Source organism: Castanea sativa, chromosome 11 (assembly GCF_040712315.1).
Source record: "Castanea sativa cultivar Marrone di Chiusa Pesio chromosome 11, ASM4071231v1".
NCBI lineage: Eukaryota > Viridiplantae > Streptophyta > Magnoliopsida > Fagales > Fagaceae > Castanea > Castanea sativa.
The window spans coordinates 19,368,182-19,393,472 of NC_134023.1; the positions used below are offsets into that span (position 1 = coordinate 19,368,182).

General features: G+C 33.4%; 1 protein-coding gene across 1 annotated transcript; it reads left to right on the forward strand.

Annotated features, from left to right (window-relative positions):
- Positions 1–820: 820 nt before the first annotated feature.
- Positions 821–10,170, forward strand: LOC142616718 (C2 domain-containing protein At1g53590). Its single transcript, XM_075789511.1, has 12 exons — positions 821–1,365; positions 2,043–2,117; positions 2,529–2,672; positions 3,556–3,651; positions 3,754–3,885; positions 5,161–5,313; positions 5,431–5,472; positions 5,717–5,765; positions 7,140–7,232; positions 7,346–7,529; positions 8,446–8,581; positions 8,732–10,170. Exons 1-12 carry the CDS (start codon positions 1,240–1,242, stop codon positions 9,776–9,778), a joined length of 2,277 nt encoding a protein of 758 aa, XP_075645626.1. The 5' UTR covers positions 821–1,239; the 3' UTR covers positions 9,779–10,170.
- Positions 10,171–25,291: the final 15,121 nt, after the last annotated feature.

The window sequence follows — 25,291 nt, forward strand, 5'->3', positions numbered from 1 at the left end:
GACCAAACTCGATCAATTCATTGCACGATTCGAATTACTCCAACAGATGAAGGCGGGTTTTAGGCTTTCAACAGATGCCAGCAAGTCGAGTGACGAGTTTTTTCATCCAAAACTTGAGTCACTCAACTTGCTTGACAAACACTTGAAAGAAATGTTGTTTCTACCTAGATTAGGCGACAATCTAGCTCTTCGCTACTCAGATCCAACGACATGGGGCTCTTCTCCGCTCATTAATGCAACAATGTTTGGCTCTCCTCTTCTCAGATCCAGCAACGTTTTACTCTCCTTTGCTTAAATTTGACGAATATCTACAAATTGCCACCCACCATTGCTCCTTCATTGGTTTACACCAAATCCAATTGTCATTTGCTCAAGTCTGATTTGATTTGACCCGTGGTGATTGATAGTCGGTAATGGGTCTCTCCTTTTACCAAGGCCAACCCTAATCAAAGATGTGATTTTTTATTTTTTATAGAATTGCTATATCTATAATATTTTGACATTAAATTTTAAGTGATAGATTATTACTAGTACTGATTTGAATTCATAATTAGAATATTTTTTTTTTTTCTACCAATAATAACTAATAATAACATGCCAAATGATATTTATTGAAAAAATTCAGTGAAAATATTATAGATATAATTTTTTTTTGTCCATTAGTAATTATCATCGTGAAATGTAAACTTTTATAAAATAAAAAAAAATAGTGAAATGTAAACTAAACACGTATGGGACGCATAAATAACAGGTGGCACGCAACAATCAGTCAAGCGAGGGACAACTTCAAAACGAATGAGCCTCCATCAATGCTGTCGATGTTCCCCTCCTCTCTCTCTCTCTCTCTCTCTCTCTCTCTCTCTGCCGTACTTGCTGTTTGAATCGTTTCTCTTCTCTCAATCTCGGCAGTTTGCTTTTCCCGAAAAAATAACTGTCCCTTTTAGCAATAATCACATCTTTTATACAACTGTCCAAATTGGCTCCACTTCATTCATTCAATTCCACATTTTTGCCTCGTTTAGCTACATCTCTCTATCTCGTTTAGTAACACAACCTTTTCTCATCTGGGTTTTTGATTACCAGTATTGGGTTGTAAGTTTTAGCAGTGAATTGGCCCAGTTTTTGTTGATTTTGGCTTTGTGGGTTTTATGATCTGTTGGTAGAAGAAGGTGCTATAAAGAAAAACAAAATAAAGGAGGAAGAAGCTGTTTTGAGTTGGGATTAGAGTAAAAGAGAAAGATGGATATAACGGAGGTGACTTTAATGCATCATGTTGGGATTGTGCTGCTATTCCTATGGTTCTTTTCTTATTTCAATTGGTGCCACCCGGTTGCCTTCTTGGTCTCTCTTATATATCTCTTTCTGGTAATTCTCTCTCTCTCTCTCTCTCTCTTAGATTTTTGTGTATTTATTATTTTTTTTTCCTGTTCATGTGCCAGTTTTTTCCAGTAAAGGTTTAGAGAAGTAAAGGAAAGTGAAGAAAAGAAGTTGTCACTTTACAAAATGGAAAATAGAATCACACCCAGAATTTCTTTTTTATGATATTTGGGTATCTGTGATGTTTCTTTGTTGTGGGTTGTGTGATTTTAATGTTTAGAGTAAGTTGACAAGTTGCTTCTCTGTGTTGGGTTTGTTCTTTTTATATTTGAATTGCTGTTACTTTATTTGATTCTTTGTTCAGTGTATCGCTTTTTGTATTAAGGATCTTTTTTTTGTTTTTGGTATCATTCACTAGCGTTTTAATTTTTCTGTCTATATGCTATTCTTTTTATTAAAGGTTTAAAGAATCAAAGGAAATTAAAGAAAAGAGGCTGACCCTTTTACAAAAGGAAAATTATAATCACACCCAGGATTTCTTGTTATTTTATTAGTGTGTGTGTGTGATGATCTTTGTTGTGGTTTGTGTGATTTTAATGTCAAGATTAGGCTGTAAAGTTGATTTTCTGTGATGGGTTTACTTTTTTCTTTAAAATAAAATTTAAGTAATTTTTGTATTGCTTTTACTTGTTACTAAATATGCATTTGGCTTGTCTTTTTGCAAGGTTCATGAGAGGTATGTTATGCGATTGCAAAGGAAATTACAGTTTGAAGAAAGAAAACAAGCTAATCAGAGAAGGGTAATCTTATTTCTGCCCCTCTTTTTTCTCCCCATTTTCTAATTGTGATTAATTGCTTTAAAGGTTGTTCTTGTGTACTCTTTGACTGGGTTGATGATAAATGTAATAATAGAGAACCTAAATTTTTAACCTTAGGAATTGATTATGATCTTGGTTCCCAAAAATTATAGAGAAACAGCAAAACAAATTAAAATATAAAATTAATCTGAAACAGAAATAAGACCCTCCTTGATTAATATTCTTAGATGGAAATTTTAAACGAACTCTTAGCAGATCGATATACTATATGTTCGTTTTATTTTTTGTTGGGATGTTCTTGTTATATGTGTGTTTGGGAGTCAATTGTGGTTTCGATATAGGTTTCTGACTAATGAATCCTTAATGCTTATTACTTTCTCTTTTTTACTTCAGGTGCTTTCTGATTCTGAAACTGTGCGGTGGTTGAACCATGCAGTTGAGAGGATATGGCCAATATGTATGGAACAGATTGCATCACAAAAGATTCTCTTGCCCATCATACCTTGGTTTTTGGAAAAGTACAAACCATGGACTGCTGTATGTATCATCTTCCAAATAATATATATCCAATACTCTGGTTTTGCATGATTATATCTTTTTGGGTTGGTACAATTTTTTTTTTTCCTGAAAATTTTTAATGGTCACCATTTAGGAATATGGTGCTTGGTGTGACCTAGATCTGTCAAGAGTTCTTTAGAATTTAGTGCCGTATTCTCTTTTAGTGTCTAAATATTCTGAGCTACTGAAATTATAATTTGAATTTCCTTCAAGTTGCAGCAACTCATTGTTTCAGTATTAAAATCATGTGATGTATGAAAGTATGAGCATGTGCATATCTTGGCACAAATACCATTCTATTGTGCTAATGATGGGACTCTGGACTATCTTTAGATTTTGAAGCATACTATTATCAATTGTTTCTAGCATTTAAGTTCGTTTGATTAGTTTGGCCAATCTAGCTTAAATAACACCCCCTTCTCCCCCGCATAAAAATGAGTGGAGGCTGAGTTTGTGAGTTCAACACCAAAATCTATTACATACATGTGTAACTTTTTAGTAAAGAAAGGAGCTTCTTTGAGTAGTTTGCAGAGAATTCTTATTTTACTATAAATGATCTAATCTCTTAATAGGTAGCTCTTTGCAATTTCATGTAGAGTTCTTCTACGGCCACAACAAAATCTCACAACATTTTCACAAAAAAATGAGGTTTCAATCCATCACAACTCATCAGGGTGTTGTTTAAATGTTTTAATATTTTGTTGTGCCCCTAGACTGTCTCTTTCATGTATGTGTAGGGAACCATTTGTAACTTTTTCTCTCTTGTGATTATGTTCAGATACACTGACCTATAAAAAAAATGTTTAGATACACTGTTGGTTATTATTTATTAATGTAATCAATGCATTTAATATGTTTGCAGAAGAAAGCTGTGGTTCAACACTTGTATTTAGGAAGAAACCCACCTATGTTCACAGAAATGAGGGTTCTTCATAACTCTTCTAACGATGATCACTTGGTATGTACTTTATTATATTGGACTCTGGTCTTCTTATGTGATCTTTGTGTCTGTAAATAAAGGTTTCAGCCAAGCTGAGATTCTATAGTGTAATGATTGCAGGTTCTTGAGTTGGGGATGAATTTTCTCACAGCCGAAGATATGAGTGCAATACTTGCTGTGAAGCTAAGGAAAAGATTGGGATTTGGAATGGTGGCAAAGTTGCATTTGACAGGCATGCATGTTGAAGGGAAGGTATGGACTGACTTAAATTTATCTTGTTGAAGTAGTTTAGACTATAATTTTAAGATTTACATAGTCACTGATTTTTAGTCACTGAAATTGAGTGCATTCAGGTAGTATACAATATCTTAGTTCTAATTATGCAAAACATACTTGCATCCATAAACATATATATATAGTGTATGTATGATATGTGTTTGTTTGTAGGCATGACTATTGGTAGGCATGTATAATGATAAAAAATTTACATATATGAACTCTAGCAGGGGCAAAGCGAGGAAGGTGGTCTTGGGGGACTGAAGTAAAAAGCAAAAACCTTTAGCTAATCAACATAAATAAAACGGAAACTTTATTAATGACAAACATAATCTAATATATGTACGCGTGTGCACACACACATATCAAATTGTTCTCTTCACTTGTTCATGCAAGGGAAATTGTTTATATTTTGATAGTGACTTGCTAGTGGGGACTATGGATAAAGGATAATTAGCTTTAGATGCAAAGTATTCTCTTTGTTTCTGAGTTTTGATTGGTATCTGTGACTGTTTGGAAGCACTGAGTAGGATAATACATGTTGCTGATAGAGTTTTGTGTGTGCAAACCATTGATGGAAATTATTTTTCAGTTTACTTGTAATAAAATTTTGGCATGTATTCCTTGTCTTTGGGGGGTGTGTCTTAGTCTCTTAGAACTATGCTTAAGCTTAATATGTATACTTTAATTGTTTGTAATGTATGGTATTGCATTCTTTATAACTTCAGTTGTAGTTTTTGTTATCTTGTAAATTCTATCCCACGGTATCTTTTCTAACAATCTCCAGTGAATTTTAATACATTAAATAGATTTATCAGCTTCCATCGTACCATATCCTATTGATATTTGGTGAGAGAAAATCGGGATGGCTAATAATTTTATTGCATAGCTGAGTACGCTGTTCTATGTTAATAGAATACTGATTTAGCTATGGACTGCTTACTGAAAATTAAGTTTCACTACTTTATCACCAATGTTTATTTTGAATAAGCTTTATTTTCTAGTCAGGAAAGTTTTGGACATCCATTTGAGTGCAATCATGTATATGTAATGCATGTGGAGGAAGAAGAGGGTTGTTCATCAATAGTGATGGGGATGTGAAAATTGTCAATGGTTTAGATTCTTTAGAATCATCCTAGGAACTTGAAAGAAGATATCGTTTAGATTTTTGTTGTCATCTTTTTATTTAACTTCACCTTATGAAATGTTCTTCTGCTCATTTTATTGTATATGCTCTTCTTTCTCTTGTAGGTCTTAATTGGGGTGAGATTCATTCGTGGGTGGCCTTTCATCAGCCGCTTGCGGGTGTGCTTTGCTGAGCCTCCATATTTTCAAATGACCATCAAGCCTCTCTTTAATCATGGGCTTGATGTCACGGAAGTTCCAGGCATTGCTGGATGGCTAGTAAGTTTATATCAAATTTTAAATAATAAGTGCTTGACCTCCCATTTTGCATCTCCCTTTCTCACTCACGTGCTTGTGCTTGTTCTGTATCTAATTATTTGTACCTTTCTTGACCAGGATAAGCTTCTATCCGTTGCTTTTGAGCAGACACTTGTTGAGGTTTAACTTTTTGGCTTTGATTCTCCATTTTTTGGCAATTATTTTTTATTGTTTTGCTATTGTTGCACACCTTGTTATGACTTTGTGCTTAGCTGAGTGAAGCATATTGCTGAAGATCAATGTTAACTTTTCAGAATTCAGTTAATAGTCTCATTTATCGGAACTTCTTTTCTTCTTCTTCTTCTTCTCTCTCTTTTTTTTATTGGGAAATTGCTATAGATCTAAATTTTGGCAATCTTTGCAGCCCAATATGCTGGTTGTTGACATGGAGAAGTTTGTTTCACCGGAGCCAGGTAGTTTACTTCAGAAATATATTTCAGTTAGGCTTCACACATAATTTTGTACATGTTTCATTGCTTTGTGATTAATAGAAAGAATGTCTTCAAAGAATATATCTCCACATGTGTAATTATAATGTTGTTTGGAGAACTTTAGAATCGGTAGCCTCATTGTTCATCACTCTTTTGAGAATATTCTGTGTGCATTTTGAGGGTTATATTCCAGAATTGCTTTCCCTTACTCCTTTTGTAATGTAATTTCAGCATTCCATTGCCAGTAATTATAGCCTGATAGCCATCAACTGAAATTTTTTGAATGCAACATTTAACATTTCATGAACTTCCATAGAATCCATACATCTGTATTCTATCTAATTTGTTAAGATTTTTGAGTGGTTCAAAATAGGCCAGAAAATATATCATTTTTAGGATAGTCTGAGGAGCTCATTACCATAGAAGGTGTTTGGTTTCTTGGTTACCCAAACCAAGTGACATTTCATGAAATGTCACTTGCAGATAATCAGGTGACACTTTTGTAAGTTTAGAATTTATATTTACTGGTGTGCCACTATATAAATGCTGGCTGTTCTGGGAAATGTAGCTGTCTAGAAATAGGACCTGGAGTTATTCTTCCTCTCGGTATTGATTGCAGTAAGTTGTCTGTACCTTGTGTGGAATGAAGATGAATAAGTTGCTTAAAAGCTTTTGGCTGGGTGTACTATTGTTGTGGAAGCTTCTTGATATGCATCATCTTCCCTTTTGGAAGGACAAAATATGTGACATTGGAATAATGGTAATTTATCATTTTAGATGAGAGTGATTAATTCATAATTTCATAACAGTTTCAGCTTTTGTGATAAGTGGCAATTTATCATGATATCAAAGGAGGTAATTAAGAGTTCAAACCCTGTCTCCACCCTACATCCCATTTAAATGTTAAAACTTCAACTTGTTGGACTCCACTTATTGAGGGGGTAGTTTGGGCCCACACATGAGCAAGAATTAGAATAGTGGTTAAGTGATTATATTCACCCTTAACAGCTTAAGTTTTTGAGGCAAGTGGTAATTATCAAGGGAAAATTGTTGCTGGCTTCTGTTTGTCATGCATTAACTAACTCAAAGGGTACAATCTGTAAATCCAGTGGGGTGTGGAAGGTTTTGATCTCTATTACAAGCTCCTCTAGAACCCATAGCAGGTGTTTACATTGTAAAGTACCTAAGTCCTAACTTCTGATGGATTGTACCTTTTTTTTTTCTTCTAAAAAATATTGGTGAACTTATTTTGTATTACCAAAGTTTTGTAATGCCATCTCCTTCTCTGTTTTTTTGAATATATATGCCGAATTTTTTTCACTAAAAAATCAACTTTGCATTGATTTGAAATTCCAGAAACTTGGTTCTCAATGGATGGGAAGGAACCCATTGGCCATGCTAAAGTAGAAGTTATTGAAGCAATCGACATGAAACCGTCAGATCTAAATGGTTAGTTCATTTTTTGTTAGGATTATATGTTACTTCATAATTATATTTCTCTTTGTTTCTTAAGATATAGGCAATATTATCTATTTGAGTCTAATAATGGATCTACTTTTCAGGATTGGCTGATCCTTATATTAAAGGTCAATTGGGAGGTTACAGATTCAGGACTAAGATACAAAGGAAAACTCTGACTCCGAAATGGCAAGAGGAATTTAAGATCCCAATTGTTACATGGCAGTCGCCTAATGTGCTTGTTATTGAAGTTTGTGACAAGGACCGTTTTGTCGATGACACCCTCGGGTATGTTACTGAACTTTTGTGATGTCTATGAGCCAAATGTACGAGGATCTTTTTTAATTTTTGCAAACACTCAATGAATGTCTTTTATGTTTTCCTTTTCATTTTTTAGGTAACTGTCTTATTTTGTATATCATTTTCCACTTGTTTGACATAATATTTATGAGTACTTATTAGTGTCTCGATATCCTTTCATCTTCTTTTCCTCTCTTCTCTTTTTGGCATGTGTGTGCATATTTGCATTTGTATTTCCTTTTGATCATAATGCTTGCTTTTTAAACCAAGCTTCTTTTGGGGCCACTGATGCTCATAACTGTTGTTAACATGTTCACTTCTATCATCTACTGTACATGTATCATTTAAAAGCGTTTTATAATTATAAACACAACATCTAACCTATTCTATTGAATATATTTTACATCCATTCCATATCAAAAAATAATATATATATATATAGATCATGTTCTGGTCAATTTTTGATCTGGTTCTGATGGCTATGATCTCTATGTTATACACCTGAACTATTTGATCGTAAAAACATGGCTTTTCCTGTACTGTCTTCCAAACTCACTGGAGTTTCTTCTGGGCATATATTCTAATATTAACCTGATCAATTGATTTAAAAATAGATTAGATAACTTTTGTGTAGCCTGCGTAAAATGTATTTTGTGTATATAAAGTTCAGATTTGGCTATAGGGTCTGGAATCTGGATTTGATCTGTTTTGGTTTTTGTATGTGTATGATGTTTTACATTTTCTTATCTACTGATTCTTTTTCTTTTTCTCTCCCTGTTATATTTTTTGGGTCTTACTTAATAGTCCATATTTTTCTATAAATTATGTTCCCTGTTTTCCTGTCAATTTGCTCTGCAAAAGCTGTATTCTTTATAGGTTTTACTGATCCTTCTACTATTTACAGGGACTGTTCTGTGAACATCAGTGATCTTAGGGATGGCCAGAGACACGATTTGTGGTTAACTCTTCAGAATATTAAAATGGGGAGGTTGCATCTTGCAATAACTGTACTTGAAGACAGAAAAAAGGACAGTCAAAAGGTACCCATTACATTTTCTTTCTCCTTGTTTATTATGTTCTCTTGAAGAAGAATATGGGGAAAAATGAGGTTTCAGTTGCTTTGTGAATCAAAATTCATTCCTTCTATGGATGCTTAGTTTTATATGAATATATGCACATAATTTCTACAGGTAGATGATCAACCCTGTGACTGTGATAAGGAAACATTGGACATTGAAGATAAAAGAAACTCCTTTGGGAGTGAGACTCCTATTGAAGATTCATTCTCATCTGTAACATCAGATACGTTTCCAAGAATGGCTGATAATTTTGAGCCCATTGATATTGAAGGGCAAAAAGAGACGGGGATATGGGTCCATCACCCAGGAAGTGATGTTGGACAGAAATGGGAGCCTAGAAAAGGAAAGAATAGGCGTATTGATATTGAAATTCACAGTGACCCTAATGGTTCTGTGAACAGCTCAAATGCAGTGGCATCTGGGTCCCTTAACAATGACTCCAGCAGCACTGATGAAAATCCTGATGATAAGCATCGAATGAAATCAGTTCGGAGAGGCCTAAGGAAGATTGGCTCAGTATTTCACCGGAGTCCCAGAAAGGGGGATCAATCAGGCAGCTTTGTGTTGCCCATTCCTTCCCCGCATGCTAATATTAGGGCAGTCAATGAGACTGGTGTGAAGATTATTGTGGATGACAACCTTTGTGGACCTATCTCTGATGAGAATCCTAAAGAAGGGAGTGTAAGTTCTGAAGGGAGTAATCCAGAAAGCCCAAGCAAAGTAAATATGAAAGATAAGGTGAAGAATTTTCTAAAACATGGTGCTGGGAAATCTGCTCGTGACATAAAGCATGCAATTTCCCGGAAAGTGTCAAGATCTCGATCTGATAAATCGGTAGTGACAGAGAGAGAAAGTATAGCAGAGGGTGGCTCTTCTGAAGATGAATCCAGTTCCCCAGAAGTCGAAAGGAAACCAGGTATGCTTGAGGTCATAAACTCTGGCTGTGGTGATGATTCATTGAATTCCAATGAACGCATGCTTCAGACAGCTTCAATTGATAATCAAGTGGACACTGAAGGACAAATAGAAAAAGTTAGTCTTGAAGACTTGGAGAGGAAAGATGAGAAGCTGGGAAGCCCTGACAAACGTGGTGAAGCAGTGGAAGAGTCCTTCAAACCAGAGCTTGCTGAAGTACATTTGGAAGGAGACAAAAGATAGTATTTTGAGCACCTTGTGATCTTATTTTGGTGGTGGGTTGGTGTACAGTTCAAAGTTGAGTTTTACTGCAGTAAAGCTACTGTGCTTTCCTTTTTTTTTCTTTTTTTTTTTTTTGTGTATCAGACGCCCAATTGGAAAAGCAGCATGGGGGGCACCATGAGGCCCGAAGCTAAAACACGAGTTATAGGTCACAACAAGAAGAAACTTTGATAACAGGTTTGGTGAATTTGTCGCAGTTTTATAGGTGTTCTGTATTTGGCTATATAGAAAGCTGGAGGAAGAATTTTTGAAATTAGCAATGTAAATACTGTTGAGAAAGTCTGTTTAGGGTGTCGAAACATTCAATTCTGTGAATTTTCTGTAAAAATAAAAATATAGTTTTAAATTTAAAATTTTTTTGTGCTAAAATAAGAATTTTATTGTTGTTAAGTCTAGTTGCTACCTGTTGTATGTTGAAATCCTTGGTTTCTCACCTTCCAGATATGTTCTAGTGCAAGCAATGACTGAGAATAACACAAATTCAACCAGGTCTAGTACTAAATGGGAGATGCACTATACCTGTAGCCTATAGGCAATCAATTCTAGTTCACCATTTCTTCCATACAAGACTGCCTATGCCACTTCACATTATTGTTGAGATATTAAGAATGCACCTATTTAAGTGGCATATTGGCATTATATATGTTTTGGTGCATATCCATGTGAAGCAGGTTTACGTGTTGTTTGGTAAGGGTAAAAAGAGTTTGAAAAAGTAATGGCTGAGACTAGTTAAGGGCTCGTTTGGTTTGGCCATGACTCAGTTTTTATAACTCAATACTCATAACTCAAGCTCAAAACCCATAACTCATAACCCTAATCTCACTTTATCTCAAAAACTCCAAAATTCTTGTTTGGTCACATAACTCAATCACATAACTCACCTTTTGCCACCATAACTCATATTTCAGAAATTGAAAACACCAAAATTCTGTTTTCAGTTTCCATCATCCATCACTCAAATTTATGAGTTTTGAGTGATGGAAACATCATCCAAAAATCAAGCCAAACAAGATTTCTTCGGTGGGACTCACGTGTTTTGGAAACTCAGCGATGAAAACTGAGTGATATTACTCAAAATCATGATGATCCAAACAAGCCCTAAGTTTCCAAAAATTTTTTTTTCCTTTTTTAAAATCTTCTTTAGGTGAAGGTCAAAAACGGGTCTAGATTATCAGATTGCGAAAAGAATAATGTAAAAGAAAAATAAAAGGTGGCACATTCCGTTATAAACGTGCTAGAATGACCAAAAATGGCATAGTTTTCAAGGAAAAATTGCAAATTAACACCAATCCTCAAACAATTTCATTAGTTAGCAATGTTTTTAAAATATTTAGGAAACTAATATCTTGAGTCTAAGAAACTCGATTTTGCTCTCAAAAATAGAGCCTAAGAGATTCGATTTCCTTGAAAGCAAACATGACACCAGAGTGAAGCTACGAAGCAAGAAGCAAACATGAAAAACAGCAACCTAGAAGAAAGGCGATGCAGGAAAAACAATGAACCAACAACCAACCCATAAACAACGAAGCAACAACAAACCTAGATCTGCAACCCCACGAACCCATATATCCCTTACCCAATCCCTTGATTCGAAATGCAGCAAAGGCCCCAGGTAGCGGTGGTGAAGGCTCCGACAATCATCGCCACCATTGGCGGTGGTCCGATCTCAACCTCTGCTCTCTGAACTTCCATGGCCGAGCTTTTGGGTTTGAGTATACTGTTTTGGTCTGGAGAATGAAAAAAGAAGAAAGAATGGGAATGTAGATTTTGCAAAACCTGGAACTCGAGTCTCTAAAATTCAAGTTCCATGAAGATTTTAATCCAAAATCGAGTATTAGAGAATTGATTTGCCCCAGTAAACTCGAGTTTATTAGTCTGGAGATGCTAGTTTCCTAAATAGTTTAGAAACCTTGCTAACTAACAAAATTGTTTAAAAATAGGTGTTATTTTGAAAAAAAATCCCTAGTTTTCAACCTCCAAATTTTCCTCAGGCAGATCTAAAGCAAGTGGAGACTTTGGCCTGGATAAACCTACGTATTACTCCAAAGGGTCATAGCCTAGAGTTTAGACGTATCTTTTGAAAACACTTCGAGATGCTAGTTGAGTTATAAGGGTAGAGTTTAGACGTCTCTTTTAAAAACACTTTGAGATGCCAGTTGAGTTATAAAACTCTCGGTATCAAGTTATATATAATTAGTCCAATAAAAAAATGGAAAAAAGGAATTTTTGTTTAACTAAAGTAGCAAAAATCTCCCTCTCTTCTTTGAATTGAAACTGTGGTATAACAGAGACTCGAACTAGAATTAAAGTTGATCTGGTAACTTTTGAGAGAGGCACATGACTATTTCAAAGTTGAGAGAAAAATAACAGCAGCAATTATTTCAGAAATTGAGCTTCTATGAGGCAGTAAGCTGTATGGGTTTTACATAACAAAAGTACCATCTACTTAATATTTGCTATGTTCTATTTAGGTACTTCTGGCTGAACTGCGGCAAACATGGTGACTCACATTAAGGCAAAAGATATTCTGAAACAATTAGTTGCTGAGCATGTCATGGCAAGCAAGGCTGCTGTTGAAATTGAGGTTTCTTTCCAGATAGTAGTAGTCTAGTAGAACTCCTCTCTTGATCTTGTTAGTGTCTTCCTTCAAAGCTTGGAAAGTTTACCACCTCAGAAACTTTTTGGAAGCTATTCAAGAGAGGCCATCACAGATTGATTGGTGGCAGTTGGCCTGGTTCCCTAAAACAATCTTAAGTAACAGGCTAGCAATTATGGATCACTAGAGGATATTTTGAGCGATGCGCGGATACTTTATAATTTTATTTTGAAATAGTTTCTTGCCATTCTTTTTGTAGAATTAACTTCAATTATATTATATGAGTACAAAGGGGAAAAGAAAAAAGAAACGGTCTTCTTACTCCAACAGGAAGATATGCAATACAATCCAATAGGAAGATATTTTTGTTTAACCACAACCATCTTTATAATGAAAATTGAAAGGGTGAAATTTGACCATTTTGTTCAACTTATTAACAAAACCGTAATGATTCATCTATAATAATTTTTCAGCCTCCTTGAAGCTTCCAATATACATTATTTATGGCCAAATATACTTAAAAATATATCCTTTGCCACTAATACCAAGTCTTATATACCAAGAACTAATACCTAAAAAATGTCCCACACATAAGGGCTATTTTCGCCATCATGAACCTTCTATCCAAGTGATGCAAATATGTCATCAATTATTTGAGGATTGCCCTTGGGGTAATCAAACACAGTAGTTAAGACCTAAAAGAAAATTTTAAAAAGAATAGTGTGAATTTCATTCATAGATGAACTTTATTGCAATCATGTGCAAAGTAGGATAACTATGAATTTTTTAAAGAATTTTATTTCGTGAAGAGAAGCAGCATTATTGACCAAATTTGGTAGTAATTTTTTCAAAAATATTCAAAGAATGTCATATGTTAAGTTGTAGCATAGTTCTAATTGGAGCTGATTCATCATCTAGAACTACATAAAATAAATAAACAATTTTTTTTTTTGGTAAAAAAATAAATTAAGAATCATTAGTTACAATTATTGTTTGGGCTGCTTACCTTCAACGGAAAGGCATGCCAATTCTTCATCTTGAGCAACATTTTACACATCATTGGGATATGCACAAACAATGAGATTACTGGAAATCTCTTATGAGTAGAAAAACTCTTCAGAAACCACAATCAAACCAAGGTGAAGCCTATGACTTTCAAGGAGGACGAAATTTCAATAGCCACTTGTATTTACGAATGACCCAAATAGGTATCATAATATGATTAAGGTTCATGTCAAATATAGCAATTTTATCAACCATAAGATAACTCATGCAAGTGACAAACATCTTTGGCTCTCAGAATTTCAAAGATTGCTCTTGGTCATTTGTCTTTTCTTAATTGATATGACATAAAAAAGGGGGACAAAATAGAGCTATTGAAAAAAATTTGTTGTATATAGCCATTGACACATTAGAGCTACCAAGGAGGAATTTAACTATAGCATTAAAAAGCCCAAACAAAGGTTTCGTTTTTTTACCTTGACAGGTCAAACGTTAATCTTTTGCATTAGTCTTATCTTCCTGGAATCCTTCAAAACGTTAAAAGACAAATAGAGAATACGGTAATACCTTTTCTAAGGTGCTACTTATTCATATTCTATTTAGTTTAGGCAGGAAAATTTTCAGTAAAAATTTTTGAGGTGGTAACAAATAGAGAATATATGTAGGAGTACATACTGATAAAACAAAAGCTCCTTGATGTGCTCTATTGGAGACAAAGTTTCAAGGGCTGGCTGACAAAGCCCTACCCTAGAAAATCCTCAAGATTCTCAAAGAAGCTCGTAGTTTGATTTTTTTTTTTTTCAAAAAATTGAATAAGAAAGAGAAGAGCATAACATTTTGAAATTTCAGAGAATGAGAAACAGAGATTTAGGAACCTAGTGAAATGATATTGATTTCTAAAGAAACAATATTGTGTGCATTAAATTTAAAGAGAAACTGAATAGTTAAGAGAGAAAGAGAAGTGATCTGGTTCAATGATTTTTGCTAAAGCAATTAAATAACTTGCATCCTTTCAAATTCTAAAAGGATGTTAAAATTTCATTTTTAAAGAGATGGTGAGAGATGAAAGGACAAATGCAAAACTACTCTAATAGAGAACTACATGGTAGAACCACATGCTCTTTTACCATGATTTTTTAAGTTATTGCATTTCATTTTCCTAATATAGTTAAGTATCTAAGCTTTTATTGCAACTGATAATTATAAGTAATTGCAACTAATTATTGCTAATATTAATTTATAAAGGAGAAAAATGATACCTGTCTTAATTTAGAAATTAATTATTGATCTAAATTATTTATTTATTGTGTTCATAACAAATAGTACTTGACTTAACATTCATACTATATTTCATTAAAACATAAAAAATACACACTCATTCATACTATTGATTTCACTTCATTTTTTTTATGTGAAACCAATACTTTAACACTTAATCTCTTCACTCCAAAAAAAAAAAAAAAAACACTCAATAGTGTTGTTCATAACCAATACTTATTCATAAAAACATAAAAACTTAACATCAATACTTAACATCAATATTATTCAAATGCTAGCACTTGCACCATCAGCTTCTTCCACTATCTCGGCTGAGCCATTTGGTGTAGATTCCACCACCTTCTTGTCTTTGTAAATGACATATAACGTCATTTGTGCAACTCCAAATAGGACACCTAGTATGTTTGGTGTCTAAAAATACAAAACAAGAATCAAATAATTAATCAATGGGAATTAAGGATAAAAAAAAAGTTGCTAACATTAATATTAACCTAGTTTTAATACAAAGAGAGTTAGTTAAAGAAATTTAACGCAACAAAGAAGTCTTTTATCAACAATCTATAACATAACCCTGTTATGGCACAGATTGTCAAAAAAAAAGAAAAAAAAAAAGGAAATGGCATGTATTCATAGATCTTTGTTTTTATAACTTGCCTCTATAAAAAACACACAAAGTATTAATAATGACAACAATAGTAAATAATAAATAACATGGTGCATGATGAAGTTAATAAAATATTACCATGATACTCAAAGGAGCCGCAAAAATACAAACCGAGAGTACTACGCAAATGTAGCCTACTATCGTGAGCTTCAAATGGCTATCTTGAACTCCAAGAGACATGCTAAGTATGATCAACCCCAAAACTCCTATGTTGAACAAGCTAAGCAACTTTGTTGTATAAATCTATAGATAACTAAACAAATCATATATTGTCAACTTATCACATAAATAATAATTAGTGATTGTATATATGAAAACTTTGATACAATGGTATATGTGTTGTTGCAATAAACAATTTACTGCTTCAAATCTTCACAAATCTTATTGTAACAAATTGTAAAAAACTGACAAAAACAATTTGGGTTAAGTTATTGTAACGATATATTCATTGTAATTGATAATTGTTTCATATTTTTCATTGCAATAAGTTATAAATAATTGATAATATATTTGCTTCATGTTTGTCATGGTAATAGATTATAAATAATTTATATTAAAATTTTTTGTTGTAATAAATTGCAAAAATAATTGGTATCAAGTTATTGCAACGATTTCTTCATTTTTTAAAAATTATTACAATAAATTTTCCTAATATAGTAAAGTATCAAAGCCTTTATTGTAACTAATAATTATAAGTTATTGCAACTAATTATTGCTAATATATATAAAGGAGAAAAATAATACCTGTCCTAATTTAGAAATTAATTATTAATCTAAATCAATTATTTATCATGTTCATAATCAATACTTGACTTAACATTCATACTATATTTCATTAATACATAAAAAAAAACACATTCATTCATTGATGGACCTACAGGAAAGGCCCCCCCACCTCCCCCAAAAAAAAAGAGCTAGCATATATAAGTTGAAAATTTAAATTTTGGTCCTAATGCTCTCCTCCCCCATTCAATTAAAAAAAACTGGTATACATACATAATTTAAAATTTTAAGATTTGCGTTTAAATATATATATATTGGCTTTCAGCCTCTAAAATATTTAGATATTGACCCACAAGAAAAATAAAAATCCATGCTCCTTTAACTCAAAGAACAATGGGAAAATCCTTTCGTTTAAACAAGTTAAATTGTCTAAAAATAACATCAATAACTTTTGGACAAACAAAATTAACTACAAAATAAAAAATATATATGGACTAACCAATTAAACAAAAATCACGCATAAAACAACTAAATTTCTAAAAACTTAAATTACAATTCCCAAATTTTTACCCATACATTTTTTTTTTCTCAAGCTCCCTCACTCAACCTCAACGCCTCCATTACTGCCATCTATTGTTGCTACTGTTCCTCATATCAGATCTGATCTACATTAGTTGCTGTTGCTGCTGTTGTTCCTCAAATCCTCGATCTACATCTGCTGTTGTTCTCACTCACACGCAAGTTGAATCGGCTAAGGTACGGTGAATCTGAGAAATTTCTCTCCTCTCTCAAGTTCATATTTGTGTTTTTTGTCTCTACTCTATTGCTCTGTCTCTGCCCTCTACGTTTTTTATGGACTGGTGTGACCATAGTTTGTGTTGTGTTTGTGACTTTTTTTTTTTTTTTTGGTTTTATACTTCTATGACTTTATCAATAAAGACATAAAGTGAGTAATGGGTCTGAACTTGTGAGACCAAAGTCTTCGTATTGAGTCAATAATTTTGTCTTTTGTCACTTTGTGCGGTGTGGGTCGTTTGGCCAATATATTATATATAAACTTGTGCTTGTTTGCTTGTTATTTAATTATTATTATTATTTTTTGCTAAACTTGTTATTTAATTATTTGTGTGGCTATGATTTAAATCTTTGATTTAAGTCATTGTGTGGCCAATAGTCAATAATCAAATAGCATTAATTAACTATTAAAGTCATGGCTTTAGCAAACATTCTAGAAAGTAGAAACATTGGTGCCATGTCGTGGGAGTTGTTTTTGAGAAGTCCATTTTTTTTTAGTTCATGTATTTAACACATGATTAATAATTTAACATTAATATTGTTGTGGCTTGTGTGGACATATTTGTTTGTTTGTTTTTTTATTTGACTAGGTACAATAGAACTACGAAATATGGAAATAATGAAATATTTTTTTGATTTTTAGATCATGAGTAAGTCTACTACAATATTAAATTTTTTCAAAAGAAAAAATTTAAATAATTCAGAAGTCATGAATATTATCTAGAATAGGCTTTGCAACAAGATGGAAGATGATTTTCTAATGGACTCTATGATTTTGTACATTGAGAGGGAGATTGCTAAAAAATTTGGTACAAAATCAGTCATAGACGACTTTCGAGATTTTAAATTGCGTCGAGTTCCATTTTGATAAATGTGTTGAAATGTTTAAGAAACACTTATTTTGTATGTTATACTTTGTTGATGTTTTTATAATATGAAATGTTTAAGAAACACTCATTTTGTATGTAGTATTTTGTTGAATATAAAATAGATGTTAGTTTTTATTTTCATAATTTTTTTTTGGTTTTAAGCTTTGTCCCCCACCAGGTTTGAATCTTGGTTCCGTCACTACATTCATTCATACTATTGATTTCACTTCATTTTTTTTTTAATGTGAAACCAGTACTTTAACAATCAATCTCTTCACTCAAAAAAAAAAAAAAAAAACACTCAATAGTATTGTTCATAACTAATACTTATTCATAAAAAGTTAACATTAATATTATTCAAAAGCTTGCACTTACACCATCAACTTCTTCCACTATCTCGGCTGAGCCATTTGGTGTAGATTCAACCACCTTCTTGTTTTCGTAAATGACATATAACGTCATTTATGCAACTACAAATAGGATACCTAGTATGTTTGGTGTCTAACAATACAATACAAGAATCAAATAATTAATTAATAGGAATTAAGGATAAAAAAAAAAAAAAGTTGCCAACATTAATAGTAATCTAGTTTTAATACAAAGAGAGTTAGTTAAAGAAATCTACCACAACAAAGAAGTCTTTTATCAACAATCCATAACATAACCACGTTATGACACAGATTGTCAAGAAAAACGACAATGAAAATGGCATGTATTCAATGCTCTTTGTTTTTATAACTTGCCTCTATAATAAACAGACACAAATTATTAATAAATGACAACAGTAGTAAATAATAAATAACATGATGCATGATGAAGTTAATAGAATATTACCATGATATTCAAAGGAGCCACAAAAACACAAACCAAGAATACTGCACAAATCTAACCTACTATCGTGAGCTTCAAAGGCTATCTTGAACTGTTAGGGACGTGCCAAGTATGGTCATCCTCAAAACTCCTGAGTTGAACAAGCTAAAGCAACTTTGTTGTATAAATCTATAGACAAATAAACAGACCATATATTATCAACTTATCACATAAACAATAATTAGTGATTGTATTTATGAAAACTTTGATACAATGATATATATGTTGTTGCAGTAAACAACTTACTACTTCGAATCTTCATGAATCTTATTGCAATAGATTGTAAAAAATTGACAAAAACAATTCGGTTTAAGTTATTGCAACGATATATTCAATGTAATTGATAATTGTTTCATATTTGTCATTGCAATAAGTTGTAAAATAATCGATAATATATTTGCTTCATGTTTTTCATGGTAATAGATTATAAAATTATGGGAAATGTTAACCAATGCACTTAGGCCATTGGTTTATGAACTATATTTAGAAACATTTTATTGGGAAAATGATCAAATAATAAATGTTGTTGACAGCTTTTTATATATCCCATAAAAGTGGTGTTATATGTGCAAAAGGTGTGGGGAATCTGTAGCTCATCTCCTCCTTCACTATCCTATAGCTTATGAGATGTGGAGTATGGTTTTTTGCTTGTTTGGTATTTGTTGGATGATGCCGCAAAGGGTAATGGATCTGTTGGATTGTTGGGCTTGCAATTTCAGGCGTCATCACAAAATAGTGATTTGGAGGATGGTGCCGCACTATTTGATGTGGTGTATCTGGTGGGAACAGAATTCTAAAAGCTTTGAGGGTCGCGAACGGTCCATTCTTGAGTTTAAGTCTTTTTTTCTTTTTTACTCTTCTCGAATGGTGTTTAGTTTTACCATCTTTTTCTTGTCTTTCCCTTCCTGTTTTGCTTGATCATTGTAATTTGGTTTCCAGATGTTTTTGCCTCTTTAGTACATTTCCTATGTACAGGGCTGTGTTCTTCTATAATATATTTTTTCGTTACTTATCCAAAAAAAAAAAATCTCATAAAAGTGGTGTCAAAACTTTCCTATTATAGTTTATTAACAATTGCCCTAAGTGCATCCATTTACATGAACCTAATTATTGATATTAAATTATTGCAATGATATATTCATTGCAATAAAATATCACTTTGAAACTTATGTTGTAATAAATTGCAAAAATATATCATTGCAATAAAATATCACTTTGAAACTTATGTTGTAATAAATTGCAAAAATAATTGGTATCAAGATAATGCAACAATTTCTTCATCTTTTAAGTTATTGCAATAAATTTTTCTAATACAATAAAGTATCAAAGCCTTTATTGCAATTGATAATTATAAGTTATTGCAACTAATTATACTAATATTTATAAAGAAGAAAAATAATACCTATTTTAATTTAGAAATTAATTATTGATCTGAATTAATTATTTATCGTGTTCATAACCAATACTGACTTAATATTCATACTATATTTTAGTAAAACATAAAAATACACACTCATTCATACTACTAATTTCACTTCATTTTTTTTTTATGAATAAACCAATACTTTAAAGCTCAATCTCTTCAGTCAAAAAAGAAAAAGAAACACTTAATAGTATTGTTCATAACCAATACTTATATATGAAAATAATCAAGCTAAGCTTGAAGAATCAGCAACGATGGTGTTCACACAGATAAAACTCAGTGAAAGACAAGAAGATTTATAGAGAGAGTAGAGAGAGAGAGAGACGAAGAGAGAAGAAATTTTTGGAAGAGTATTTTGTTTTCTATATCAACTATTACACTTGATGTACAATATATATAGCTTAAGGAGATCACTAACTACTCAACTAATATCTCGTAAATCACGGGATGGATTTGTAAAGAGTGGAGGGAAACATGGAGAGAATAACTACCATAACTACAAATTAATAAGTGTCACAGCTGATTGAATAGCAAAGGACCAGTATGAAGAAGGTAAGGAGACCTGAGATAGGAGAGTGATGGTAGTTTCAACTAAGTGTCTATGCTTCCTCTCTACTAGACCATTTTGTTGAGGGGTATAGGGACAAGAAATCTGGTGAATAATCCCATTGGAAGACAAAAAGGTCTCAAAGGATTTAGAGGTATACTCACCCCCACCATCTGATCTAGGAGTCTTAATGTTTGTGGAGAATTGTGTTTTAACCATAGCATGAAACAAAACAAATTTGGAATACATTTCAGACTTATGAGTAAGCAAGTACAACCATGTAAAACGAGTAAAATAATCAACAAAGATGACATAATATTTGTAGCCATTTATTGAAGTGTGAGGAGTAGGACCCCACAAATCTGTATGTACAAGTTCAAAAGGGGAATTAGCTACAATCTTGAACTAGGAAAGAGAAGTTTGTGCATCTTGCCATGAAGGTAGTGAATACAAGAAGTGATACAATTGGCGTTGTTATTAACAGAAAAGTCATTATTTTGCAATAGAAGTCTAAGAACTTGTGAATTGGGATGACCCAGCCTGCTATGCTATAAAGTCCAGCTAGAAGAAGAAAGTTGGACAGAACTGCACAGTTTATTTGGAAGAACAAGTGTAGGTGCCTTGTGAGGATAGATGGGATACACCCCACCTTCACTCTTGCCCTTGTACAGGATTTTCCCCGTGCCCAAGGCCTGAATAAGCAAGGTATTCTCATCAAAATAACACCCACAGTTATTATCATGGCAAATTTTGTAAACTGATGCAAGATTGGAAGCAATATTAAGGACCCTAAGCACATTCCTAAGCTGAATAGCAGAATTAGGAGAAGGGATTTGAGTGTTACCTATGTGAGTAACAGGAAAACTTTGCCCATTGCCTACTGTAAGATGTTCTTGGCCATTGTATGGCTTAGGAAAGCTTAAGTGGTTGAGGTTTGAAGTAACATGATCTGTGGCTGCAATGTCTGCCAACCAAGGTTGCTCCTAAGCTAACATGAAGTTGGAGGAAGAGACCATAGCAGCCAACTTAGTAGGTGGATGTTTGCCTTGATAGGCATAATCCATCATGTGGTAGTAGTCTAAGGCAAGATGACCTGCTTTACCACAAATTTGATAGATTGGTCTTTCTGATCTTGAAGAAATGCCTTGAGACTATGAGAACTGAGGTTGTGAAAACTGATTGAACTGATTAGGTGAATAACCTCTTCCTCTGACTCTTGCATTGTTGTTTCTTCCTCTTCCTCTATTATTGGACTGAGTGTGGTTATTATAACCACCACTGTTATTAAACCTCTGTGCAGTGTTAACTGTCATAGCAAAGGTAGAGTCTTTGATCTCTATTCCCTCATTCAATGATTCTTCCTCTGCATTTAACAGAGTGGCAAGTTCATCAAAACTTAACTTTGTGCTTCTGGCTCTAGTTGCAGACCTGAAAGCAATGAATTCCTTTGGGAGGCCTTTGATTGCTACATGTAGCAATTCTTCATCATCCAAGAGTACATCAACTGCCATCAGCTTATCTCTTATCACTTTAATCTTCTGCAGATAGGTATCCATAGAATCATAACCTTTCTTGACATTGTGTAACTCCCCTTTGAGGTTCATCACATGTGACCTCCAAATCGAAGAGAATCTGTTTTCAAGAACCTTCTAGACTTCTTGAGCTGATGAACATCTATCAGTTATGGCTAAAATTGAAGGAGTGAAAGTTGAATTGATGAAAGTGAGAAGTGCCTTTTCCTTTGATTTCCAAATGAGATAATCTGGATTAAGCACTGATGTGACTGTGCCAGACAGGTCCTTGAGAAATTTCTCAGGAACAAGTGGAACTTCATCAAGAAGCTCAAACATGGAGTATGTTTCTAACACCATGGAGATCTGATACTTCCAAACAATGTAGTTGGAAGCATCCAGTTTAACTGTCATCATATTTGACATGTTTGACAGTAATAGCAGAGGCTGATTAGTAAGATTGATTGAAGCAGATGTAAAAGATGAAGGCATACTAGTGGAGGTTGAAGGCATAGTTGTAGAGGTTGAAGCTAAAGTGGTTTTTGGCATTGATACAGGGATTGATTGCTGCTCTGATACCATGAAAATAATCAAGTTAAGCTTGAAGAATCAGCAACAATGGTGTTCACACAGATAAAACTTAGTGAAAAACAAGAAGATTTATAGAGAGGATAGAGAGAGAGACGAAGAGAGAAAAGAAATTTCTGGAAGAGTATTTTTGTTTTCTATATCAACTATTGCACTTGATGTACAATATATATAGCTTAAGGAGATCACTAACTACTCAACTAATATCCCGTAAATCACGGGATGGATCCGTAAAGAGTGGAGGGAAACATGGGGAGAATAACTACCATAACTACCCAACCATAACTACCCAATGATTTGGACTTTGACTAAGACGACAACGTTTTACAAAATACAAGAGCAATATAGCTTTAAATAGAATGACTTCGTTTAGTAATAAAGACTAATCTATCCGTTGGAAAAACTAGCCATTGAAGCTTGAACAAGAACTTTACTCTGTTGGTCTTGATTTGTTCCTTTACTCTTAACAATATATGTATTAGATTTGTATGTAGGTGAATATAGATATAACAAGGTTTATATATCATAGAGTATGGGTGGTTTTGTTCATAAGGAAGAAAAGGTAGTCTTGATTCACAGTATTACCTGCTTGTTTTTATAGGAAGTCCTCATCGTGCCCTTCGATATGTAGCAAAAGCCAAAATGTTGAAACTCCATATTATCGACTACTCCAAGCCTGCATTGGAGGGACACAAAGCCGCCGATGGATTCTTGTTAAAGAGAGGACAACTTGGCCATCAGGGGCCAACTTGAACAAGAATGAACTTGCATTATTTGGTATTTTTCATGTTCTTGCACACAGTTTGGAACAGCATGCAAATGGCAAAATAAAATTGGACTTATTGATCAATGATGTTGCAAACTCCTAATTGTTTTTATTACTAATTGTTTTATCTCTAGACAGATGGCAAAAAATTTGACTTCAATTGAAATCCTGATAGGCCAAAAACGTATTGACCCCTTGTGATGAATTAAGTTGATTAATTAGCCAAGTTATTAATTAATCAAGTTAACATGCAAAGCGCGTGGTGCACAAACAAATCACCAATTAAACTAAGTTTGTGTGGAAATTAAATGATATGGTGATTTGTTTACGAATAGGGAAAACCTACATGGCAAAAACCCCACTGGGTGATTTTAAGGTTACCACTCCCAAAACTCCACTATTTTCATAACAAGCGGTTACAAGTAAAGAAATCCCAAGTACCTTACCAACCTACAGTTGAACCTTTACCCCAATACCCAATTGGACTTGTTCTGTAATGACAATTTCTCTTTTCAATGCACGGCTCCCAGTACGTGACTAATCAGTTTGATGCGCGGATCCCAGTACGTGGCTTACTCCTTTGCACGAATCCTAGTACGTGACAAACTCCACAGCAACCCTTTGATTGTTGTAGTTGATTTGCAGCAGCTTTACATAGAAACACCAATAAGATCTTCAATGTTGGTGCAAGAGATTTGCTTGGTCATAAAACCCAAATGCGTACAAGAAACGCAGCAAGAACTTTTTCTTCTGTAGGTGGAGGCTAGGGTTTCAAAAAGAAAACCTTATGAAGCTCTCTAGGGTTAGGTTTTTCTTTTTCCACCTCCTTTAAATAGGAGCTTAATGGGCTCTCCTATTCCAAATAGGTTTACACAAACCTTGGGTTTTCCTAGTCCAATAAGAATTATACAAACCCATAAACAAATAACCTTTTAGAGTAAAAACGTTGCTGGCTATAATTTGAATCCCGTAAGCTTGATCGATCGGAACATCTATCGAGCTTTAATGAATCTCAACAGATCAAGCTTCTGTCGAGGAGGTATCGAGACCTGCAGTTTGCACTTTTCTTGAGTAATCTTTATGTCTTCAATTTAACCACTTGTAATGATCATCTTGAACTTACTTAGATATACTCAAATACAAGTAAAGTGCGTTTTGTCAAAGGATATGTCAATTACATAAAAATATGTCCCCAACAAATCCAATTTAGAATCTAATTAAATTTAGACTTTTCAATTTTTACATTCAATAATTCAATTGGCACAAAATTAAAAATTAAACGGGACAAGTGGCGCAATATTGAGAATCCAATTAAAATCTAATTGACTCTTAGCTTTACTATTAATATATAGATATTGATTTGTCGATCTAATGGATCAAGGCCAATCTGAGTCCTATCATAGAGAGTTATTGGTCACAACGAGAAGCATAAACTTTGATAGGTGTTTTTTTTTTTTTTTTACTATGTACAAAGCTGGAGGAAGAACTTTGAAATTAAATAGTAAATGCTGTTGAGAAAGTGTGTTTAGTGTGTGAAATCATTCACTCATGTGAATTCCTGTAATAATAATAATAAAAAAAACTAAAGTTTTAAATTTTACATTTTTTGTTGTTGCTAAAGTAAGAATTTTGTTGTTGTTAAGTCTGGTTGCTACTTGTTGTATGTTGAAATCTATATCCTGTAAAATCACCCGGTTTCTCACTTCCCAGATATATTTTAGTGCAAGCAGTAGCTGAGAATAGCACAAATGCAAATTTCTGCTCCGTATCTTTGACTAGAAATCTTGAGTGCTAAATGTGAGATGCAGAATACCTGGAGGCCATCAATTCAAATGCACCGCT

Bases quoted from the DNA above. Each gene is read 5' to 3' on its own strand.
- LOC142616718 (XM_075789511.1), top strand. From the start codon at position 1,240: ATGGATATAACGGAGGTGACTTTAATGCATCATGTTGGGATTGTGCTG. The intron at 3,652-3,753 runs GTATGTACTTTA...TAATGATTGCAG, and splicing joins CTTCTAACGATGATCACTTG to GTTCTTGAGTTGGGGATGAA. The intron at 5,314-5,430 runs GTAAGTTTATAT...TTTCTTGACCAG, and splicing joins CAGGCATTGCTGGATGGCTA to GATAAGCTTCTATCCGTTGC.